Genomic DNA, 20771 nt, shown 5'->3' on the forward strand with positions numbered 1-20771 from the left:
TAGCCATAGAATTAACCATACCTTGATGAAAAATGTCTTCTTTACGAAAAAGTATCCGCCGATAGAAATTCCGAGTGGCATTTTTCCAAAGCGTTTCATAAAATCCAATATCTGAAATTAAAAGAAATTTAATGAATTCATTTAAATTTTGTAAAAACTTAAAATGTTTTTATATATTTTGCATTAAGAAAATAATAAAGAGCAAACTTTTAGCTTGAACTGAAGCTGAAGTTCGGCAGAAGAAATCTTCTCGATTGTATTAAAATCACTGTACAACTAAAAGAAGTAACTTGCTTTAAAGAACTCTTTTTCAAATAATAAATGATCAAGTAATATTTTCATACATAAATTATTTAATATCTCATTTAATTTTTTAAGAAATTACTATAGAATATTTTTAATTATGCTCGAGTACAGTAAAAGATAATTTAAATTATTTATAACTTTTGGAATAAATTTCAATCGAACAAACTTTCTACGTCAAAATTTTGTTTAGACACATATTTGGATTAATTAAGACAAATCAGTTTTCTACCTCAGATAAATTAAAATTATTACACTTAAACAATGGATTTCCCTTATCTATCTCTATTTCATATTGTGTATATTAAAAATAACAATAATAATTTCTTGTATTTTATATAAAATATCATACCCATATATAATTTGGGTGTAACGAATAATTTGAAATTCTCTTTTATAGGGTATTCCTATGTTTCCACGAGATATTCCTGTTTAGAATATCTCATAGGAACAAATCTTAAAACATTAATAAAATGTATTTAAACAGCTTTTCGTCACTTACTTTGGAAGATATTTTTGACAGAAAATACGCTATAATCAGGCATCCAGCTATCAACACAATTGATAAAATTATTAACATTAGCATTAAAAGAATCCTATGGTTCATGAACAATAGTGCATAAATCAGAAAACAAGTAAAATGAGTGAAAAAAATATAAACACAAGGCATGAGAAATTCCCACAGTTCATTTATCTGCTGAAACATTTCCCATATTTCCGTGTGTTTTTCAATTAAATCATTTAATATTTGTTTCAGTTTAGGGGTTTATTTGTCGATTTCTTTCATCTCGTTTCCAATATTAATTAATCTGTGATATATAATATACAATGCAGATGTAAAAATACATACAACAAATAGTATTTGGGCGATGCTGTACAGGAAATAAACTCTGAAGTAAATTACACATAAGGCAGCGGTGATATGCGAATTTGTCTGGTTAAGTATACCAGGATACAACAAAATATCTGTACAAATGCATATAGACAACAGAACTACGATAAAAATAATGAAAACAGAAACCATGAATCAATCCAATCTTTCCCATATTTTCATTTCACCATAGAATTCATTTCTGTTGCTCAACCAACAGAATTGCGATTTTTTAATAACAGAATACTGAATGCTAACGTAACTGCAGAAGAAACATATCAATAATTTGAATATGTCATTTGAATAGAACATTAAAGTCCATCCTCCACATAAGATTCTGTCGTTGAAGATATTTACGAATACTCTTAACACGGTAAACCATAAAAAGATTTCTATTCCTATTTGGTATAATTGGTACAAAGAATACTTTTTTTTATTACGTTTTATAATGTATTGACTCATAAAACTGCAGCAACTGCAATGTTTTATTGGGTTCATACCAAATAGGGATCCAACTACAAGCAATGGATGCAAGTAGCAAAGGGGATGAATTGATGACGTTTCTTCTGAAATTCGAATCGATGTTTATGAAGAAGAATCCATGATTTAAAATCGACAACGAATTCAAATTGAAATGCAGATTTTATAATGAATTTAATGAAGCTTTTCTACTCAATGAAATTTTGTAAATCGTTATTTGTATTTGGCTCTTTGCTGTTGCTTCCGATATACGTTCTATCTATGGTTATAGTCGATCGGTATCTATGGTAATAATTATGTATTGACGTAATTTCTAAATATCTTCAATAAATTCTTAGAAGATTTTATTAATGAATCGAGGATTATACACAATCCTGATATATCTAATGTCATAAAACTAATGGATTAATATTGATCGAGTTACTTTATGGACAAGTATTGATCAAAGTTATGGCAACGCAACACGTAGGGGTGATGTCTTCAGGTTCTAAGACAGATGTATTTTAATTAGATAAATTGTCCTTTTCTGTATTTTATTTTGCAAATATTTATGCAAAAATCCGTCAACGAGTTGCTGAACATTCCCGACAACATTTGCTGGCACTATTTATTATAAAAAGGTTTTTAATCAAAATATCATATTTTTAATTATTATGAAATGACAAAAAGCTCAATTTTGAGGACAGGGGTAGGTTTTATTTTTCAAAATTGTAAATGGTAATAACAAGTAAATTCGTCATTAAGTCCTACCCTATTGAAGATACACGTGATCCCCTTTATCTCCCAACCCCTTCGTCCTTTAATAACCAAAATTTAATAGCATCGATCCCTCTCTAGTACATTCACCTCCTTGCAAAATTTTAGAAATTTTTGACCAAAAGCGCAGGAATTATTAAGTTTCAAAGAGGGTGAACAAAATAGTGCTTCCCACACACACAAACTCCACATATAAAAAAAATTCGCGAGATTTTTCTGTTTCTTTGTATTTCTAGACGTTTCGAGGTGTCCCGAGTCCAAAAATGTAAAAATCTTCGAGGTCTTTTCTTGATCATTCGCCATATTTTCCCTCTGTTGTGTATAACAGCCGGGAAAGTAAAAACTGAGTATTGTATTCAGTAGAATTTTCAAGAAACCAGCGAAAATAACTGCTTATTATTTCCACCAGAAAGATGCTACTAAGTTGCGTGTTGATCCAATTATTGATTGCACGAAACATGCCAAATATAGAGATTTTTGAGATTTATTTTAATATTTTAGTAAACCTTACTAAAGGCTACGATTTCTGTATGAAATAAAATAAGTGAATTGAACTTGGATCATTAAATTTTCCTTACAGTTGAAGAGGTGTAAGACAACAAATATACAAAACAAAATTGATTATTATGCTGTATATAACTTCTGCCCGAAATATATAAATTCGTAAACAATAAATGTCATTGCCCACATTACAATTCTGTATCTGGTGCTATAAATGTTCTTAGGATGGAGACTGGACGGATTAAGGAGGTGACAGAGATACTTTTATCGACACAGATGGGGTATGTGTGTCGATAGAAGACAACCAACCCAACACAATCGACACGCCCCTCGGAAAAAATCTTCTATGTGCCTTTTCGGAGTTCTTTCCTAGCATTTGTCCCTCATCGGTGCAGGATCCACTTGTTTACACGCATTGCAGATCTATCGCATCATTTGGTGTAATTTTCATTGTTTCAGTATCTTCTGTGATTCGGTCGAGCCGCCGTTTTTTGAGGCTTCTATGAGGTCTAGTTTCCACTGGGTTATAACAGAGGATACTTTTTCCCTTAAGTTGTCTGTCATCAATGCACGTGACGTGTCCATATCATCACAATCGAGCTTTTCTCATCTTGTCCATAATCGTCCTAACTCCTAATTTTCTGGTGTCATCATTCATTATGTGGTCAAATCGCAAAAGATCCGATAACCATCTTAGGGTTTTCATTTCCATGGCTGGTAGCGCCTATTCATGCTTCTTTATGACAGACCAACATTCTGACCCATCCATTGCTACTGGTCGGATGACTGACATAAATTTATGACACCTTTCCGCAGTTATTGAATACAAAAAAATTCTCAGATTCATGGACTGGACAAAAGAATTAGGCATCGTACACTGAAAATTTGCCTGATGGAAGAGAGTATTTTCACCATCCCGCCGAAAGCAACAAAGCACATACAGCCTTTAGACCAATTATGTGAATTAAGTTGGATAATGTTGTGTTCGTCCCGCTTTAAAGATCTTTAAATGACACTATGAATTTTTCCTCGTATTACCAACGTGAAGAAAACCCAGAAAACTACGTAGCCACTCTTTGTCCAGTCACAAACCCCGACCAACGTTCAGTGTTTTATCCACTCGCTGGTATGCGTCCTATTTTTCTTTAGACCTTATTGCATTAATACCGTTTTGCAAAGTTGCGTAATTTTGTGAACATGTGCCATATCACCTCTCTGCGTGTTCTAATTCTCTGTTTCTATTGTGAATATCGTGGCCACGTGGCTGAAATGGCGCAGCGGCAATCCGCTTACATTTCGGCGCATGCGTTCAGTATTCAAGATGGCGAACGATACCGATATTGTCGCTATCCACGTGTTTACAAATTTTGTTTTGTACGGCTTGCTTTATTAGACATTATTTGATCGCACAGGGGGGTCGACACCGTGGGGGGTTCCCGCCCCCTTCAGGCAACACTTGATTCTTACCAAATTACATATGATATTTGTGTAGAATTCGTGTTAAATTTATTATCTTTCCTCTTTATTCTGATGTTAGTTATCTCAATTCACTGCGTCGAACTTTCCGCCATTAAAACACCACGGGATTGTATTTTCTCACGTGACTACCAGACGAACTGTTATTGGCTGATAGAATCGCGTCTTGGCGGCGGTTGCCGTAAAGGGTACTTGTACTGTACGTCACGAGAACGCACACCAACAAGTGATTTTTTGAAATTCCCCCTCCGCGGGAAAGTGACAGGATTTAAGACTTCAACAATGGAAGTGTTAAGAGAAAGCAACGTGCAAGATTTACAGGCGCAGATGCGGGTTTTTTGCGTTAAATCGAGCATAATTTTAGACCCATCTAAAAATTTTCTAATTAGTCTGGAAACGGGGGAACGTAATCCTTGCATTCTGTGAAAACGGATAAGATTGTCTGTAATGTAATAATCTTAATCTTCGCTATCGTTACTTTTTGCCCAAGCAACGCCGGCTTATCTGCTAGTTATGGATATAATTTTGCTTGTTCTGAACAGTTCGCAGCGATTCTCTTTGTGAGTCATAAACCGTACACTATTAAATAATATCGTACTTACCTACAATGGTTCTAAACTTCTATTGTTTTGAATGAAATTGTCTTTGTTGATTTCCTCGCTAACTTAATTAAGTACACAATCACGCAAAGTGATAACTAGGGACGAACACTACGATTTTATTGGCCAACCATGGTTGGTGGACGTGTTTGTTGCCCAATAATATTTATGGAAAGGACGAACACTAGATAAAATTTTCCATGAGCACAGTCACACAATGACGATATCCATACTCGCTGCTCATAAATTGGCGCTGGTATTATCCTGGACGTTCACCGATTGTTTATTGGTAACAAGTGTTCATGTTTTCCAAACTTTCGGAAAACCAATGTTGGCCAAATTCGTCGTCGGGTAACGTGTTTTGTGACGTCAAAATTGGCCAACAGATTACATTGGGCAACAAAATTGTGTAGCGCTCGCCCTCATTTAACCAAACGAAAACACGTCTTTTTCTTAAAAGATTTTTTACGCTTTTTTTTAAATGGACCATATTAAACAGATGTTAAATCGCACGATTTTGATGCGATTACACCAATGTAATCGTATCAAAATCGTATATTTATTTGTACTGACTACTGGGAGGTTTGAAGGGGTTCTCATCCACAATGTCAGTAAATTCCGCTGACTAGTAGAAAAAGTAACGCCACAAAAGAATTATTTTCGGAATTTAAAAAACATATATATACATAAAGAAGTGATGGGAGGAATGGGGAGGAGAGACATCCTTTTCATGAGAGCTTTATGAGAATCGAACAAAATACAGACAAACAACCCTATGATGATCTCATAAGAAATAGGTATATGTGGACTTTCTGACCTGAGTGTGTCAGCTTACGCTTTCTCAGAGTTGACAGTAGCACCTTATGACACATACACCGGGGGCCTAAAGGTCGAGGGAAGGTCAGTCGCCGCCCGTTCATCAGGCTATTTAGATCAGTGCATGTGTTGTTATCTCTCTGCAATTCGTTTGTGTGTCTCCTTTAGATTTCTCGTCGCCATTCTTATTGTGCGCTTTTCTTCAACATCCCAAAGTTTCCTATACTCTGGGTTGTAGGTTTCCTAAATCAGATTCGTAAAGTATTTGAAAACTCTTTCCCTACGCGTAACCGCGAATACTATGTCTTATAATTTCTACAAAAATAACAAAATTCTAATATTATACAGTACTTTAATTTTTCTGTTCAATTTTCTAATGTCTAAACAAGTTTATTATTATTTAAATTTGCCTATAAAGATTCAACTACTTACAAAAGTGAGATATTTATCATTCATTTACAATAAGGCACAGTTTCATGGTACAATTAATGGTCACTTTTGACTAGTTTTTTTAACATTAAATCTGTGAAAGACTACTTACTGACTAGACAATATTGCATGGGAAAGCATTATAAAAAAAAAATATGATGATACAATACAAAATGTCTGATAGAAAAATTAATATACGAAATTAAAACAGTCCAGTTTTAAATTGCAAACGTTAAAAAGTGATGTAATAAATATTAAATTATTTTTAAAATATAGAAAAAAAAATAACGTTTACTTTTGAAATAATAATTGTATAAATTCTGTATAATCGTAAGCACCAGAAATTGGATAACCCGTCTTGGGATCTATGTAAGCTTTCATGTGTGCCAAACAATAATCTGCAGCTTCCTTCCTGAGATTCTAGAATTATAATTAAATTTCTTTATAAATTTATATCCTGTAAAATTCAAAAATACTATTGTCGTTTAGGGTTTTACTTACGGCATATAATTCTTCGGCAGTGATATATGGGCGATCCGTAGTTATGGATTTAAAAGCTTGTTGCACGTCTTCGCTGGAACGTACGTTTTCTGTTTCTCTCGATATCATAAATGCCATGTATTCTTGTAGAGAGACGTACCCATCTCTATGTGGGTCGACTACGTTTAGAATCGATTCGAATTCGGGTTCGTATTGCCCTTCCTCTACCATTGGTAAATCGTATCCCAGAGCTCGAAGGCAGCTCTTAAATTCGAAATGGTTGAGTCGGCCGGTTCTGTTCCTATCGAAATGTCTGCAAAAAACCAATTTCTACTTTACCAAAATAATACCACCACTTAGAAATGTGCCAAAATGATAACTCACTTGAACATCATACTGAATTCCCTCAGTGCATCTTCAGAAACACCACTTTGATTACTGAAATGATTAAAGAAAGGTGAAATTTCTGTAAATAATAATATAAAAAAATATATATCTTTGACATAACGGTGCTAGTGATATGCAAGATACTATTTTATAAAATAATACACAATTTCCATCCAATAACATAGAGCAGTCTGGATGCAGCCACCATCAAAATAACTTGAATTTATTTCTCCTTANATATTAACAAAAATATAAAATTGAAGTAACCTATCCAACTTTCAACAACATCTGCTTTCCACATAAACTGTAAATAAGCGGAATTATCCAACAGTTTCCCTTTACGGATAATGGCGCTTTCTTCAATATTATTCATTCTGTCTTGAAGTTGTTGCAACCTTTGAGAAATTACTTTTGAATGATGATTTCCTGCAGCAATTAGTTGTTCCCCAGCAGAAGTGATACCTGCACACCTTTCTTTATGAACGGCAAAATCGCTTTCAAATGCTATATGCTTCTTTAACAAACCCTGCATGGTAGATAATTTTTAATAATTCCACAATATAAATATGATCTTAAATTATTCATTTATTAAAACTATTTTAAATTTAAACTTTTAGAGCATCATTATTTAATAATTTTAAATTGTTTAATCATTAATAAAATAGTTAGATCAAGATCATGTTTAATTATTATTTTAAATATATACAGCAAGTCCTCATCTAATGTCACATTGTTGAGGAAAAGATACATGTACATATGTAATCATTTACAATTATTGTTGTTGAATTTTATTTATAAACAGTGAAACTTATTCTACGAGGCAAATTATAAATAAGATCCAATAAGAATAACATTAACCAAATTATATCTTGTTTATACCATTTAGTTTATGGTAAAATTCATTTTGTTATAAGTCATTTCTGTTTAATGTCTCAGTTTTGAAGAACTTGAGTGAGTGAGGACTCACTGTACAAAGTTTATATGTTTCAATAATAATTCAATTTTATATTATACAACATTTCCTTATTGATTTCAAAACTGTTTACAGTTTGGAGTGCTTTTGAATGCATTGTCACGGTGTCCCAATCAGACTACCAATAACATACTGTATCAGTAAAAGGATGTTGATGCCAGGTTGTAATGGCATGGTGGTGTGGTCAGCATGAAGCTGTAGTGTTTTATGTTAATTATCAGCATTCACACAGAATATAAGAAAGAAACTTAAAGATCAGGGACCCATCAAAGGGTGGAGAGTACAGAAAAACAGGTTCAAATTGAAAGTAGTTTCAACTTAACAAAACAATATTATATATGCCCAGGACCTGTAGACAGCTTCAAGTTAATGCAACTTTGAGTTAACACAGTTAAGCTTAGTGAGGTTTTACTAAAATTACTATAATTTTAAAATATATTTTATTATAAATATAATTAAAAATTTTTATGGNTGCACACCTTTCTTTATGAACGGCAAAATCGCTTTCAAATGCTATATGCTTCTTTAACAAACCCTGCATGGTAGATAATTTTTAATAATTCCACAATATAAATATGATCTTAAATTATTCATTTATTAAAACTATTTTAAATTTAAACTTTTAGAGCATCATTATTTAATAATTTTAAAAGATTTTATTTATTTCTTAGATTATTTGATATTTTAGATGACAAATAATTTAATTAAATTTGTCTTTTAACCTTAACTGTACTGAGTAAATGGTAAAGAAGTGATGACTATTGAGGCGGGATAAATGACTCGTATCCAGATCCCAACTGCACACCTCCTCTCTCTTCAGTAACTGTCAGTGTGTCACCAACAATTGTCATCTCTGTCTGTAAGTTCATGGCTCCTTACAATCGTCTTTATTGCACTTCATTCATACATACATAGAACACTGGCCAGACAAAGCAAGACGGGTCTCTTTGTTAACTGTTTTATATAACCATAAACTCTGAGGCAATAGTCTTGCCAATGTGTACAAACCATGAGGCAATGGTATTGCCAATACATTACACCAAGCTAGCAACAGTCCACATTAGCTCAGATAATTGGGGTTCTATTGTATATTTCTTACTACCAGATGTTATTATTTAACTTCTATTACTTTCAATTTTTTATCAATAAATTAATTTTCTAATTGATAAGTTTTTAATTGCCAAAGCCCTGGATCTCCAAAACAAAAGAAGAAAAAGCCTATTAATTTTATACTCAAATAGATCCTCAATCTAAGAAATAATTATATCAGTATAAACAAGATGAGTTAACATAATCATTTAATGTAGCATCAAATTGGACAAACCTGTACTGCTGCCATAGTACTTCCATAATCTTCTATAGATAATAAATGTTGTTTTTCTGAAATCCAGGCATCTTCTTCCTCTACCTTAGCCAAAAATTGATGGTAGAGTAAAGATTCCTCTAATTTATTTCCACGATCGGATGCAATCTAAAATTAAATTTTTGTGTAATATAATATATTATTTTCATAAAGAAAATTCTATTAAATCTTAACTTCAAACTTAAAATCAAAACTTCACCTTTTTCAATTCTCTCCAAGAATTCATGAGAGCTTCTAATCTTTGTTCTATTTCAGGTATTCCCAATTTTGATTCGGCCATCAGTTGTTGTCCTGTTTCTTGAACGGCCTGAATAATTGGTTCGTGGGATCCCAATTCTGTTTCAATACGTAAATGTTTCTTGAGTAAATTTTGTACTCCCATCAATTCTCGACCGTAATCATCAGAACTCACTAATAATTTCTTCTCTCTATATTAAAATTAATCATTTAATATAAAATGGTATTAAATATATAAATAATAACCTCGCTTACTTAATCCAGGTTTCTTCGTCCGCGATATCACGGAAAAATTGATGTAGAGTATTTGCATCATTCAAATGCGCTCTTCTGTAGGCAGCTAGAGTTTTAATTCTTTCAAAGCGTTCGTTTATATTATTGCATTTTTCTTGAATGGACGGAGCATCAAACTGACCAGAATCGACCAAACTTTGTGCTAAATTATTCATATCGCGAATGTGATCCTCATGAGTAGTTATGTCGGCTTCGACCATCTGATGTTTTTTAATTAAATTCTGAACTGAAGTCAAATCCTTTCCGGCTTCTTCAGATTTCAATAGAGATTCAACCTAAAAAGTAATGTCATTTGAATAAAATTTGGAATTAAATTAATTTATCTATTATCATCAAATTATATTATTTACCTCTCCCAGCCAAAAGTCAATATCTTTTACAGCAGCATTAAAAGATCTTTGTTTGTTTGCTTCTTTTAATTTTATACTCTTCTCGGTTGTTTTTGTGGTAAGATACACCCATTGTTCCGTTATACTTTTTAATCTTGCTTGTACGGCATCTTCAGAATCGGCACATTGCTTTTTATCAATTAGATTTTGTCCCGCTGCTAATACGGATTGTATTCTTTCGGCATTGGCAGCTAATTCAGCTTCGAAAGCTTGTTGTTTCTGATGTTTACTCTGTAAAAAGCAACAATTAACAACTGATGTAATTTGTTAAAATTAAAGTTACAGAACTGTTAAAATAAATAATTACTATTTAATTTTAATATCTTTTTTGTTATTTTTTTCATTTTTTAATTTTTTCTGCCCTGTGAGCCTTTTATCTGGATTTGGCCAGGCCCAGGCCAGACCCCCTTCTCTAGAAAGTGCAAGTAATTACCTCTTTTGGTCTCAAAAAAGATTTTCAATGATAAAAATCTAACATATTTTAATTGAAAAATAACAAGTAAAATAAAATAAAAAATAAGCAAACTATTCTGCGAGACTCATTATCTTTGTAAAATTTGTATTTAATCTTTGCAATATCATACAAATATTCAAATTTATTGTTATGCTTATAAAATCTCTCTTGTATAAAGGTACAAAAAATCCAATCCTAACACATGGAACATAGAATAAAAAAGTGTGGACATCAAGAATTCTTATTTAATGTCACCCTTGTCTTCATTCTGGCAATCATACTAAAATGCATCTTTGGTCTGTTTTGAGGCTAGAGAAAACTCTCCTATACTTTCTATCACTTGACTCATCCCTTTTCCAGCAGGTTTACATTTGATGTGGGGCCTCATTAAGAGGATCTCACCATAGTACTCTGATCAGATTGTTTACATAAAATGACAACCCTGCACAAACTGACAATGTGTTGTTTTGTTTACTCAACAGCTCTTCCAACAACTGATACATGGCTATCCATATGTCAAATTTTAATTTTAATTTCTTTATATTTTACAGATATATAATTTGAAGTAGAATAAGAGGGTAAAAGATCATTACTCTGGGAAATTTCATTGCATATGGCTACATCCCTGGATATTGTAGCACAAGGATACATCAATCAAGAATAGTTTCATCATAAATGTTGCATATTATTAAGTTGTAAAGCCATCTCTGAAATTGGTCATTTAGTCATTAATTGCCATTTCCTGATTTGTAAAATTTGTGATGAAACCATTCTTTAATGATGTATCCATGTGATTTAATACCGAAATGAATCGTTTATTTTTTCTACTACTCCATTTCATGTGCAAAATTTTATTACTTTTGCACACTGGCTTTAAGGTGTGTCAATTATTTTGCAACAGAGTGTATTAGAAGAAACATATCTAATCAAAAGTTTTAAATAAACTATCATACCTGAATATTTGCTGGATCTTTATAAGATTCATCAATTGCCATTTGTAATTTATCTGCAATCCAGTTTTCAATTTCATCGGCATCTCTGCTGAAATGCTGCAGAGTTTGAGATTCTCCGAGTTTTGAACGTTTCTCAATTAAACCTTGCTTTAAATGTTTCCATCTGACAAAATATATGAAAAAAAAAAATTAGTAATTTTAACTATCAAACATCAATTTATTAAAATCTTTTATCGTTACATATTTATTAGGGCTTCTGAATAAAATGTTTAGTTCTAAGTTATTTAGAAATATTAATCCTTTTTCTGAATTAGTCTGCTATTAAAACAAATAAGATAATTCAAGTTGATAGCATTAAGTGAGGAGCACGTACTGTGTTTTATCAAACTCAAAATTCAATATTTAACAGAATATTTGTGAGTAATATTAGATGCAGAAGCGCATCCAGCTCATGGCATCACTAACTGTTATTTATAACGTCATCAAATTCCTCATGCTACTGTTCATAAGTAATATTTACATTTGTTTACCCAACAGTAGAAGATTCCCTGTCGATAAAAATACAAGTAATAATATTGTGGAAATGATTAGTCAGGAAATATATGAAGATCCTGCGTACAAATACAGATTTGATATTCCAATAGTATATGATGTAGCATCATTCTACCACTGGTGCTTCCTAATCATTTTCTTACCATTATAAACTTTTTCAACTTTGTTCTTTGTTTTGTATACTAGAAGTTTTCTTTTTTCCACGCTGCAGGCTAGATTATACAAGGGTGGAGATGGATTGATAACATCTTAGGAGTTGCTCTTGTTACTTATATAAGAGTGTAGGTCCATTTAAAGTGTCATTTTTTGTTCTCCTGTTGGTTGTAATGCACATCTTGCAGGCTAAGACCTATCAGACAAAAAACAAGGAGAAGAGAAAACAGACTAAAAGGAAAAATGGCTCCACGAAGAGACCAGATGAAAGACTAAAGGAAAAGAGAACAGCAATATCAACTAGAAATGAGAAGTGTTTCATCTTTGTCTCCTACTATTAAGACTGACTGAATGTTCTAAACATCTATAGAGTACACTTTAAGAAACCAAACATATACAATTATAAGGAAATGATCACCAATGAGTCCCTAATAAATTTTTATAACATTGAACTCTATCTGAGCTGGCCCATATTCACTTTTTTCTATCAGTCATATAATTGTATGTCTATGTTGAGATATAAGAGTTTTGTGAAACTGGAGTTTAGGACAAAGGGTGAGACTATACTTATTATATTGTACTGGACACAATAGATTTGTATTGTATTGATGTGAAAAATGCAAATAAAAATAATTTTTTTATTGTTTACACAATCAGAGAAACCACTTGCACTATCAACAATCCAGTTTCTTAAGTGCATTACATAAAGACATTACAGTCTGTTCAAAGAGTTCATGCAGTTTTCAAATAATGCGGAAATTCCAAACTATATTCAGTATCAGTTCTTCTAATATTTAATTAAATTTAAGATTGTAATTAAAACTTTTAATTGTAGAAAGGAATGTATAATTTTAATATTTACCTGTCTAAAACTTGTTGTTTTTTATCATTGATATCATCTGTGGAATAGTGATCAGAGCATATTAATTGATCAGCCATTGATACTAATGTAGCAATCTTTTCCTCCTGTAATAGAATGTTTTAAAAATTAAAAATTTTTATTAGATGATAAATAATATTGAAATTAAAACTGATTTTACAGTTTTATATAAATATAAGAAAGGAATTATAATTATTCATTACTTGCGCATTAATAGCTTTGTCAAAATCTTCATGTTTTTTAATTAGTGTTTCAACATCCGTTTCATCCGAACTCAAAAATGCTTCCCTATTACCCATCCAGTTTTCGGCTTGTTCGCAATCGCGGTAGAAAAACTGCAATTCTAAACACTGATCGAGTTTGACTCTACGAGCAATCCAAGCCCTAAAACAATTTTTGAAAATAATAAGAATGTAAACAGTAATAAATAAATAGTAACTAGCCAAAAAGTGAATAATAATAGTGATAAATATTTTTAAAATTTTACATTTAGTTAACAAAATTATTATTATTTTACTTCTCTAATTCTTGTCTACTCTCATTCATTTTTTCAAGCTTTTCCTGTACTTCTATACTTGCATAATGACCACTCTGTAATAAATGCTGTCCGAACATTTCAAATGCTTGGAATGTTCCAGATCTTGCATCAACATCTGCACGATTTTCCTGTAAAAGATTTTTTACTTATCTTTATATTTATTATTATAAATCGTATGTATAAGAANGTGATGTAATAAATATTAAATTATTTTTAAAATATAGAAAAAAAAATAACGTTTACTTTTGAAATAATAATTGTATAAATTCTGTATAATCGTAAGCACCAGAAATTGGATAACCCGTCTTGGGATCTATGTAAGCTTTCATGTGTGCCAAACAATAATCTGCAGCTTCCTTCCTGAGATTCTAGAATTATAATTAAATTTCTTTATAAATTTATATCCTGTAAAATTCAAAAATACTATTGTCGTTTAGGGTTTTACTTACGGCATATAATTCTTCGGCAGTGATATATGGGCGATCCGTAGTTATGGATTTAAAAGCTTGTTGCACGTCTTCGCTGGAACGTACGTTTTCTGTTTCTCTCGATATCATAAATGCCATGTATTCTTGTAGAGAGACGTACCCATCTCTATGTGGGTCGACTACGTTTAGAATCGATTCGAATTCGGGTTCGTATTGCCCTTCCTCTACCATTGGTAAATCGTATCCCAGAGCTCGAAGGCAGCTCTTAAATTCGAAATGGTTGAGTCGGCCGGTTCTGTTCCTATCGAAATGTCTGCAAAAAACCAATTTCTACTTTACCAAAATAATACCACCACTTAGAAATGTGCCAAAATGATAACTCACTTGAACATCATACTGAATTCCCTCAGTGCATCTTCAGAAACACCACTTTGATTACTGAAATGATTAAAGAAAGGTGAAATTTCTGTAAATAATAATATAAAAAAATATATATCTTTGACATAACGGTGCTAGTGATATGCAAGATACTATTTTATAAAATAATACACAATTTCCATCCAATAACATAGAGCAGTCTGGATGCAGCCACCATCAAAATAACTTGAATTTATTTCTCCTTACTCAATATGATGATGCTTTCCTTGTAAAATAATAAACAAAGATCCATGTAACTCCTGTGGTTCCAGACTTATGTGACACTCTGTACATAGTGGTCACTTTTGCATCTTAGCAATAAACTTTGAAATGTAAATAATGAAATGTTCTTTTATTTTAATATGATTTCAACAAATTTCAAAGATAAAACTAGTAAAATAATCCGTCGTAAGCTCTCTTATATAAAATATATAATAAGAACTTACCGAGCTTGTATTTGTTGTTCTAAATTATGTTGCATCCTCATCCCCAACTGATCAAGTTGGTCCCATTGCTGGGCTAATCCAACCGTGCTATGTTCGGTGTAACGATTATCTAAAATCAAATGTTCTTCTAGAATGGCTCCCAATTCTTCAATCTTTTTCAGGTCAGCTTTCTTTGCTTTCACTTCAATTAACTTCCTCTAATTAAAAGTTAAATATACTTTATAAATTTTATTTAGTTATATATAACAAAGGAAATCTTTAAAGTTTATCTGATTTAGACATTTTGTATTTTGCATGGCACGTTAATTAAATTTTTCGTTCAGTGATTGAGTAGTAATATATAAAATATTAATATTATATTGTGTTAACATGAAAAATTGATCACTTTCTTTGTCATAAAAGTTATAATTATATAATACTGTGTGTTTGAATATAATCATTTCATATAGATAAGATCAAATATATAAACTTTACAAACTGATAATAAACGTAATAAATAAATTATCTAATTACATGAAATGTAGTATAATAAATAATAAATATTGTAACTGTAGCAATTGAGAAGCTAATTAAATAACTTACTTTAGTAGCCTCCAATTGCACTTCTAGAGATCCGGATCCTTCCAGCATAGCCGAACTAAGTCATTTTTTAAATAAATAAGTAAATAAACTTCAATTTTAATTGTATTTATTCAATGTTTAAACGTTAAATATTTACTTACCCATCTAAAAGCCACATTCTTTTGACATGAAAATAAAACTTTGGCTTTAATATAACATTTTATAGATTATATTAGAAATAAAATGCATATATCAATTAATCTCATACCTTGTAGCAGAAAGCCATTGATGAAAAATATTAGCATGTTTAGCAAATTCTCTTCTTAATCTGTCATTTTCTTCCTGTCTTTGTGATTCTTTTAACAATTCAGCATCTCTCTCCTTTCATAACATTAAAATTTCTATTATTATTATTATTTGATAATTTTTTTATTTTCTTATTTATTAATCGTGTAGCATCTACATTTTTATTTCTTCCTTTTAATAAAATTAATTTAAATAAAGAATGCAATATTCAATTCACCAAAACCTTTGTAAGTAGCAAAAATCACATTAATCACTAATGTGTTTGGTCATTTTCAATGGCCTTCTTCAGGTTACATAGAATAAATCAAGCAATCATTTTTTAAATCAATTTGACTATTTCAAATGATTTCATTGAACGAAATCACTCGAAATGTTCAGCATTCCTTGTTTTAATTATTTATGTGTTCTTGAATGTTTTGATTTATTCTACATAATTTGTAGAAAGTCATTGAAAGTGACCGGAAACACCAGTGTTTAAAGTGTCTTTTTTATTTCGCTGCTTACAAAAGTTTTTGTCAGTTAAATATCTAATGTAGCAGTTTCTAGTTGTTAATGAATGCAATGATTATACAATAATAATGTAACTGTTTCTAAAAATGTTTGTTTTCTAATATACTGATTAGTTAATTTATTAAAATTTAGCTATCAATACTGAGCCTACTCAATATACAATATTATTTACACACTTCAAATTCAATAGATAGTTACTACACAAATCACACTTACCTGAATTATCTTTTGTAAATTATGCCATGTTTCTTCTAATGCCTCCATTGTAAACCATGTATATGGATTAGCTCCAACACTAAAGCTTTTTATTTGTTTATCTAAAGCAGCCAAGGCTTGAATATCTCCTTGAGCGGTAGTTAACGATGATTGGAAAAGAGCGTGTGCTTTACGAAGTGCCTGAAAGCAAAATTTTTTCTTATATTTCATATTGATGTTTTGCTTTAATAAATCAACTTGTTGAAAAGTATCAAACCTTTATTTCTTCTACTGAATTACATCTTACAGGATCAGTTAGATCTTCTTCTGCATTCTCAAACCAACTATTAAATGTAGATGCTTTTTTGGCAAAAGCTAAGAAGAGTTCTTCAATCTACAAAATGTAAAAAATTTCTTTGTAATTAACATAATTTTAATGATTTATTTATATTAAGTTCTATTTGTTATTTCAACTTCATAGATGATCAATACAAAATCTTCCTCACTTATTTGTATTGATCATCTTTAAACAGTTCTAGCTACAAATGCATAGAAGTTCAACTTCATAGAGTAAGTGTTTGCAATTTCATCAAGACTAGTTAATCGTCTTTGATAATATATCTGTACAGCAAGTTTAATTTTAAAAAGATCTTTATAAACAATTTAGAAAGATGAAAGTGTCACTACTTCTTCACATTTTCTGACAAATTGTATTTGCCTTTAATTTCCATTTTCTCTGTTATGCTGCTTTCAACAGGCATTTCTTAAGACCAATGCACACGAGCAGCAAACTTATGATGGCAATGAGCATCTATGGTAGGATTAACCAATGTCTTTAGTTGATTGTCAAGGCCATAAAAAATGATTGATGTAAATAGTCATTGATGCTTACTGGTGTCTTAATTTTGCAACCTGTGTACATTGGCCTTTATGTTACATTCAAGGTAAAGCTTCTCTTTCCTTTACATTGTATTCAAGTATTCATACAAACCCATTAACTCTTACAATTAGCCAATCATGTATCAAAAACTTTGTAGTCCTTTTCCTTAGGTTTGTATAAAATGGTATACTTTTCTACTTCAATACTTAAATTTTCATCTTTCAATGTATTTTCCTCAATTAATTTTTCTCCTGTTATTCTTGTGTGCACATAAAATGATGGGACAATTTCAATTGACTGAATATAAGATTCCTTATATCAAAATCAATGGATTCAACTCTAAAGTAACAGCATTTTACCCTTGAGACAGCTTCTTGATATATAATAATGTCACAATTTTTACTTTTTACATTAATTCTGCTTATGTGGAGCTTTAGCTTTCTTTTAGTTATCTAATGTACAAGATCAACAGACAATATAATCAATTATGTGGCTTTATAACGTTACATTTTTTTATATTTTTAAATAAAGAAAACCTTTAAAAAAATAATAAGTATGTTATTATTAATTTAGTCAAAATATTGTAAATACTGTACAAAAAATGCTGGTGACAATGAAGGGTTTAATTCAAATACTTACATGTTTAAACTGACTCAACATATGAAGTAATTTTTGTTTCCGTACTTCGGATGCAGCTAATAATTTTTTCCATCTAGGCATTCATAAAAATAAGTACATCATTAAATATATATTAATTTGAGAGCACATTCTTATAAAAATCATTAAATATGAAATTTCAGGAATGTTTAAATTTACAGATTTGTTCTGATTAAAATTCAGATCAAATCTTTAAATAAATGTTTCCTATCAAATATTTAAACCAAATATATAATATAGATCAAGAAAATTCTACTCAAGCTAAATTAGAATACAATAGATCATCCTATTCATGTTATATTCTTTACTATTATGTCTATGCTTTGTATAAATTTATTTATCTAGCTTATTTAATTTTATGATAGCATCGATGAAGCTAGCAAGTATTATGAGGTTGCAATTTTCAAATCATATACTTATAGATTCCCTGCTGTCATTCACCTTTCTGTCTCTCTTTCCTTAATCTTGAGAACAGAGTTAGACTGCTGAAAATTGAGACCATATACGGAAATATTAGGGGCTGGTGACCCTAATTAACTATACAGAAACTTCCAGTCTAGACTAGAAGTGACTTTTTAATTTAAAATATGATTAAAAATTGTACAATCTCTCTACACACCAGTGTTTAAATAAAATAAAATAAATAACTCTTCAAACCTTTAATCGGAGTGCTTCTATTTTTAGAATTGCAGAATTGCGATCGTTTTCCTCGCCCCTCCTGGGCACTTCTTCAGGCTTTAACAAATGGTCCTTTAATATTCAAATAAACATCAGATATCGAATGTTTATTTGAATATTAAAGGCCCATTCGTTATAGCCTCAATAAGTGCCCAGGAGGGGTGAGGAAAACTATCGCAATTCTGCAATTCTAAAAATAGAAGCACTCCGGTTAAAGGTTTGAAGAGTTATTTATTTTATTTTGATTAAAAATTGCACTCAAATAATGCAAAATTTAATTGTAATAAATTCTGACTTATATTTTATGATAATTTTAACTCTAAAAATATATACTTTTACAAATCTTGACATTTTAGGCATAGTCAGTATTATTTTTTAATTATTAAATGACACGTGAGAGTTATATTATACTTTTACATTACTGTAGATGTGTTACGTTCTAATATCACAGTGAATCTGAAAATAATTACATTACGTTAATAAAATTAATTATATTTGTGAAATTTTATTACCTTTCCATAACATCATCGAGTTTCTTTATAATTGCTGGTGTTTGTTTATGATTTGCAGCTACTAATTGCTCTTTCAACTGTACAATTGCCTGTATTCCTTCTTGCTCGAATGCCATTAATCCAGCATCGAAACTATCCTGTAATAAATCAGTTAAATTTTGTTTGAATTTATTCATTAATATATTGATATCATTAAAAAATCATAAAAGCAATTTTTTAAATTAAAAAACATAACTATTGTACTTCTAGCTTAATAATTAACAAATTCAGAAATCTATGACAGAAAAATAAACTTCCTGCAAGTCTAAAAGCTACGGTATCACTAATTGCACTCAACCTTTCAGTTTATTATCAGTTTAAAATAAGAAAGTGTAAAGTCAAGATTAATAACAGACCTTCATGGTAAAAAGGTGATAACTAGCAGAATTTATTAAAATTTAAAAGCAATAGATATAACATGTCTATTGCTAAGAGAAAACATTTAATAATTTTAAATTGTTTAATCATTAATAAAATAGTTAGATCAAGATCATGTTTAATTATTATTTTAAATATATACAGCAAGTCCTCATCTAATGTCACATTGTTGAGGAAAAGATACATGTACATATGTAATCATTTACAATTATTGTTGTTGAATTTTATTTATAAACAGTGAAACTTATTCTACGAGGCAAATTATAAATAAGATCCAATAAGAATAACATTAACCAAATTATATCTTGTTTATACCATTTAGTTTATGGTAAAATTCATTTTGTTATAAGTCATTTCTGTTTAATGTCTCAGTTTTGAAGAACTTGAGTGAGTGAGGACTCACTGTACAAAGTTTATATGTTTCAATAATAATTCAATTTTATATTATACAACATTTCCTTATTGATTTCAAAACTGTTTACAGTTTGGAGTGCTTTTGAATGCATTGTCACGGTGTCCCAATCAGACTACCAATAACATACTGTATCAGTAAAAGGATGTTGATGCCAGGTTGTAATGGCATGGTGGTGTGGTCAGCATGAAGCTGTAGTGTTTTATGTTAATTATCAGCATTCACACAGAATATAAGAAAGAAACTTAAAGATCAGGGACCCATCAAAGGGTGGAGAGTACAGAAAAACAGGTTCAAATTGAAAGTAGTTTCAACTTAACAAAACAATATTATATATGCCCAGGACCTGTAGACAGCTTCAAGTTAATGCAACTTTGAGTTAACACAGTTAAGCTTAGTGAGGTTTTACTAAAATTACTATAATTTTAAAATATATTTTATTATAAATATAATTAAAAATTTTTATGG

The 20771-nt window shown here is 30.6% G+C and overlaps 2 protein-coding genes across 2 annotated transcripts in view; both read right to left on the reverse strand.

Moving 5' to 3' along the window:
- Positions 1–31: 31 nt before the first annotated feature.
- LOC111624087 (spectrin alpha chain-like) lies at positions 32–14025 on the reverse strand. Its single transcript, XM_023366866.1, has 15 exons — positions 13864–14025; positions 13550–13730; positions 13329–13432; positions 11762–11924; positions 10316–10585; positions 9927–10240; positions 9634–9862; positions 9396–9542; positions 7366–7624; positions 7280–7314; positions 7096–7223; positions 6733–7024; positions 6527–6651; positions 208–276; positions 32–111 (listed from the first exon to the last, which is right to left on the reverse strand). The coding sequence occupies exons 1-14, from the start codon at positions 13959–13961 to the stop codon at positions 210–212; spliced, it is 2412 nt and encodes an 803-aa protein (XP_023222634.1). The 5' UTR covers positions 13962–14025; the 3' UTR covers positions 32–111; positions 208–209.
- A 54-nt stretch (positions 14026–14079) lies between these two features.
- LOC111624102 (spectrin alpha chain-like) overlaps positions 14080–20771 on the reverse strand; it is a 20433-nt gene continuing 13741 nt past the window's right edge. Inside the window, exons 23-33 of the mRNA XM_023366879.1 lie at positions 19475–19614; positions 18267–18339; positions 17025–17141; positions 16769–16948; positions 16005–16117; positions 15898–15915; positions 15758–15812; positions 15176–15372; positions 14697–14750; positions 14334–14625; positions 14080–14252 (exon numbers count right to left, since the gene is read on the reverse strand). Coding sequence (XP_023222647.1) covers positions 14124–14252; positions 14334–14625; positions 14697–14750; positions 15176–15372; positions 15758–15812; positions 15898–15915; positions 16005–16117; positions 16769–16948; positions 17025–17141; positions 18267–18339; positions 19475–19614 — 1368 coding nt within the window. The 3' untranslated portion in view covers positions 14080–14123. The remainder of the gene's footprint in view (positions 14253–14333; positions 14626–14696; positions 14751–15175; positions 15373–15757; positions 15813–15897; positions 15916–16004; positions 16118–16768; positions 16949–17024; positions 17142–18266; positions 18340–19474; positions 19615–20771) is intronic.

The sequence above is a fragment of the Centruroides sculpturatus genome, unplaced genomic scaffold (assembly GCF_000671375.1).
Source record: "Centruroides sculpturatus isolate CEXI.00-Female unplaced genomic scaffold, Cexi_2.0 scaffold298, whole genome shotgun sequence".
Classification (NCBI taxonomy): Eukaryota; Metazoa; Arthropoda; class Arachnida; order Scorpiones; family Buthidae; genus Centruroides; species Centruroides sculpturatus.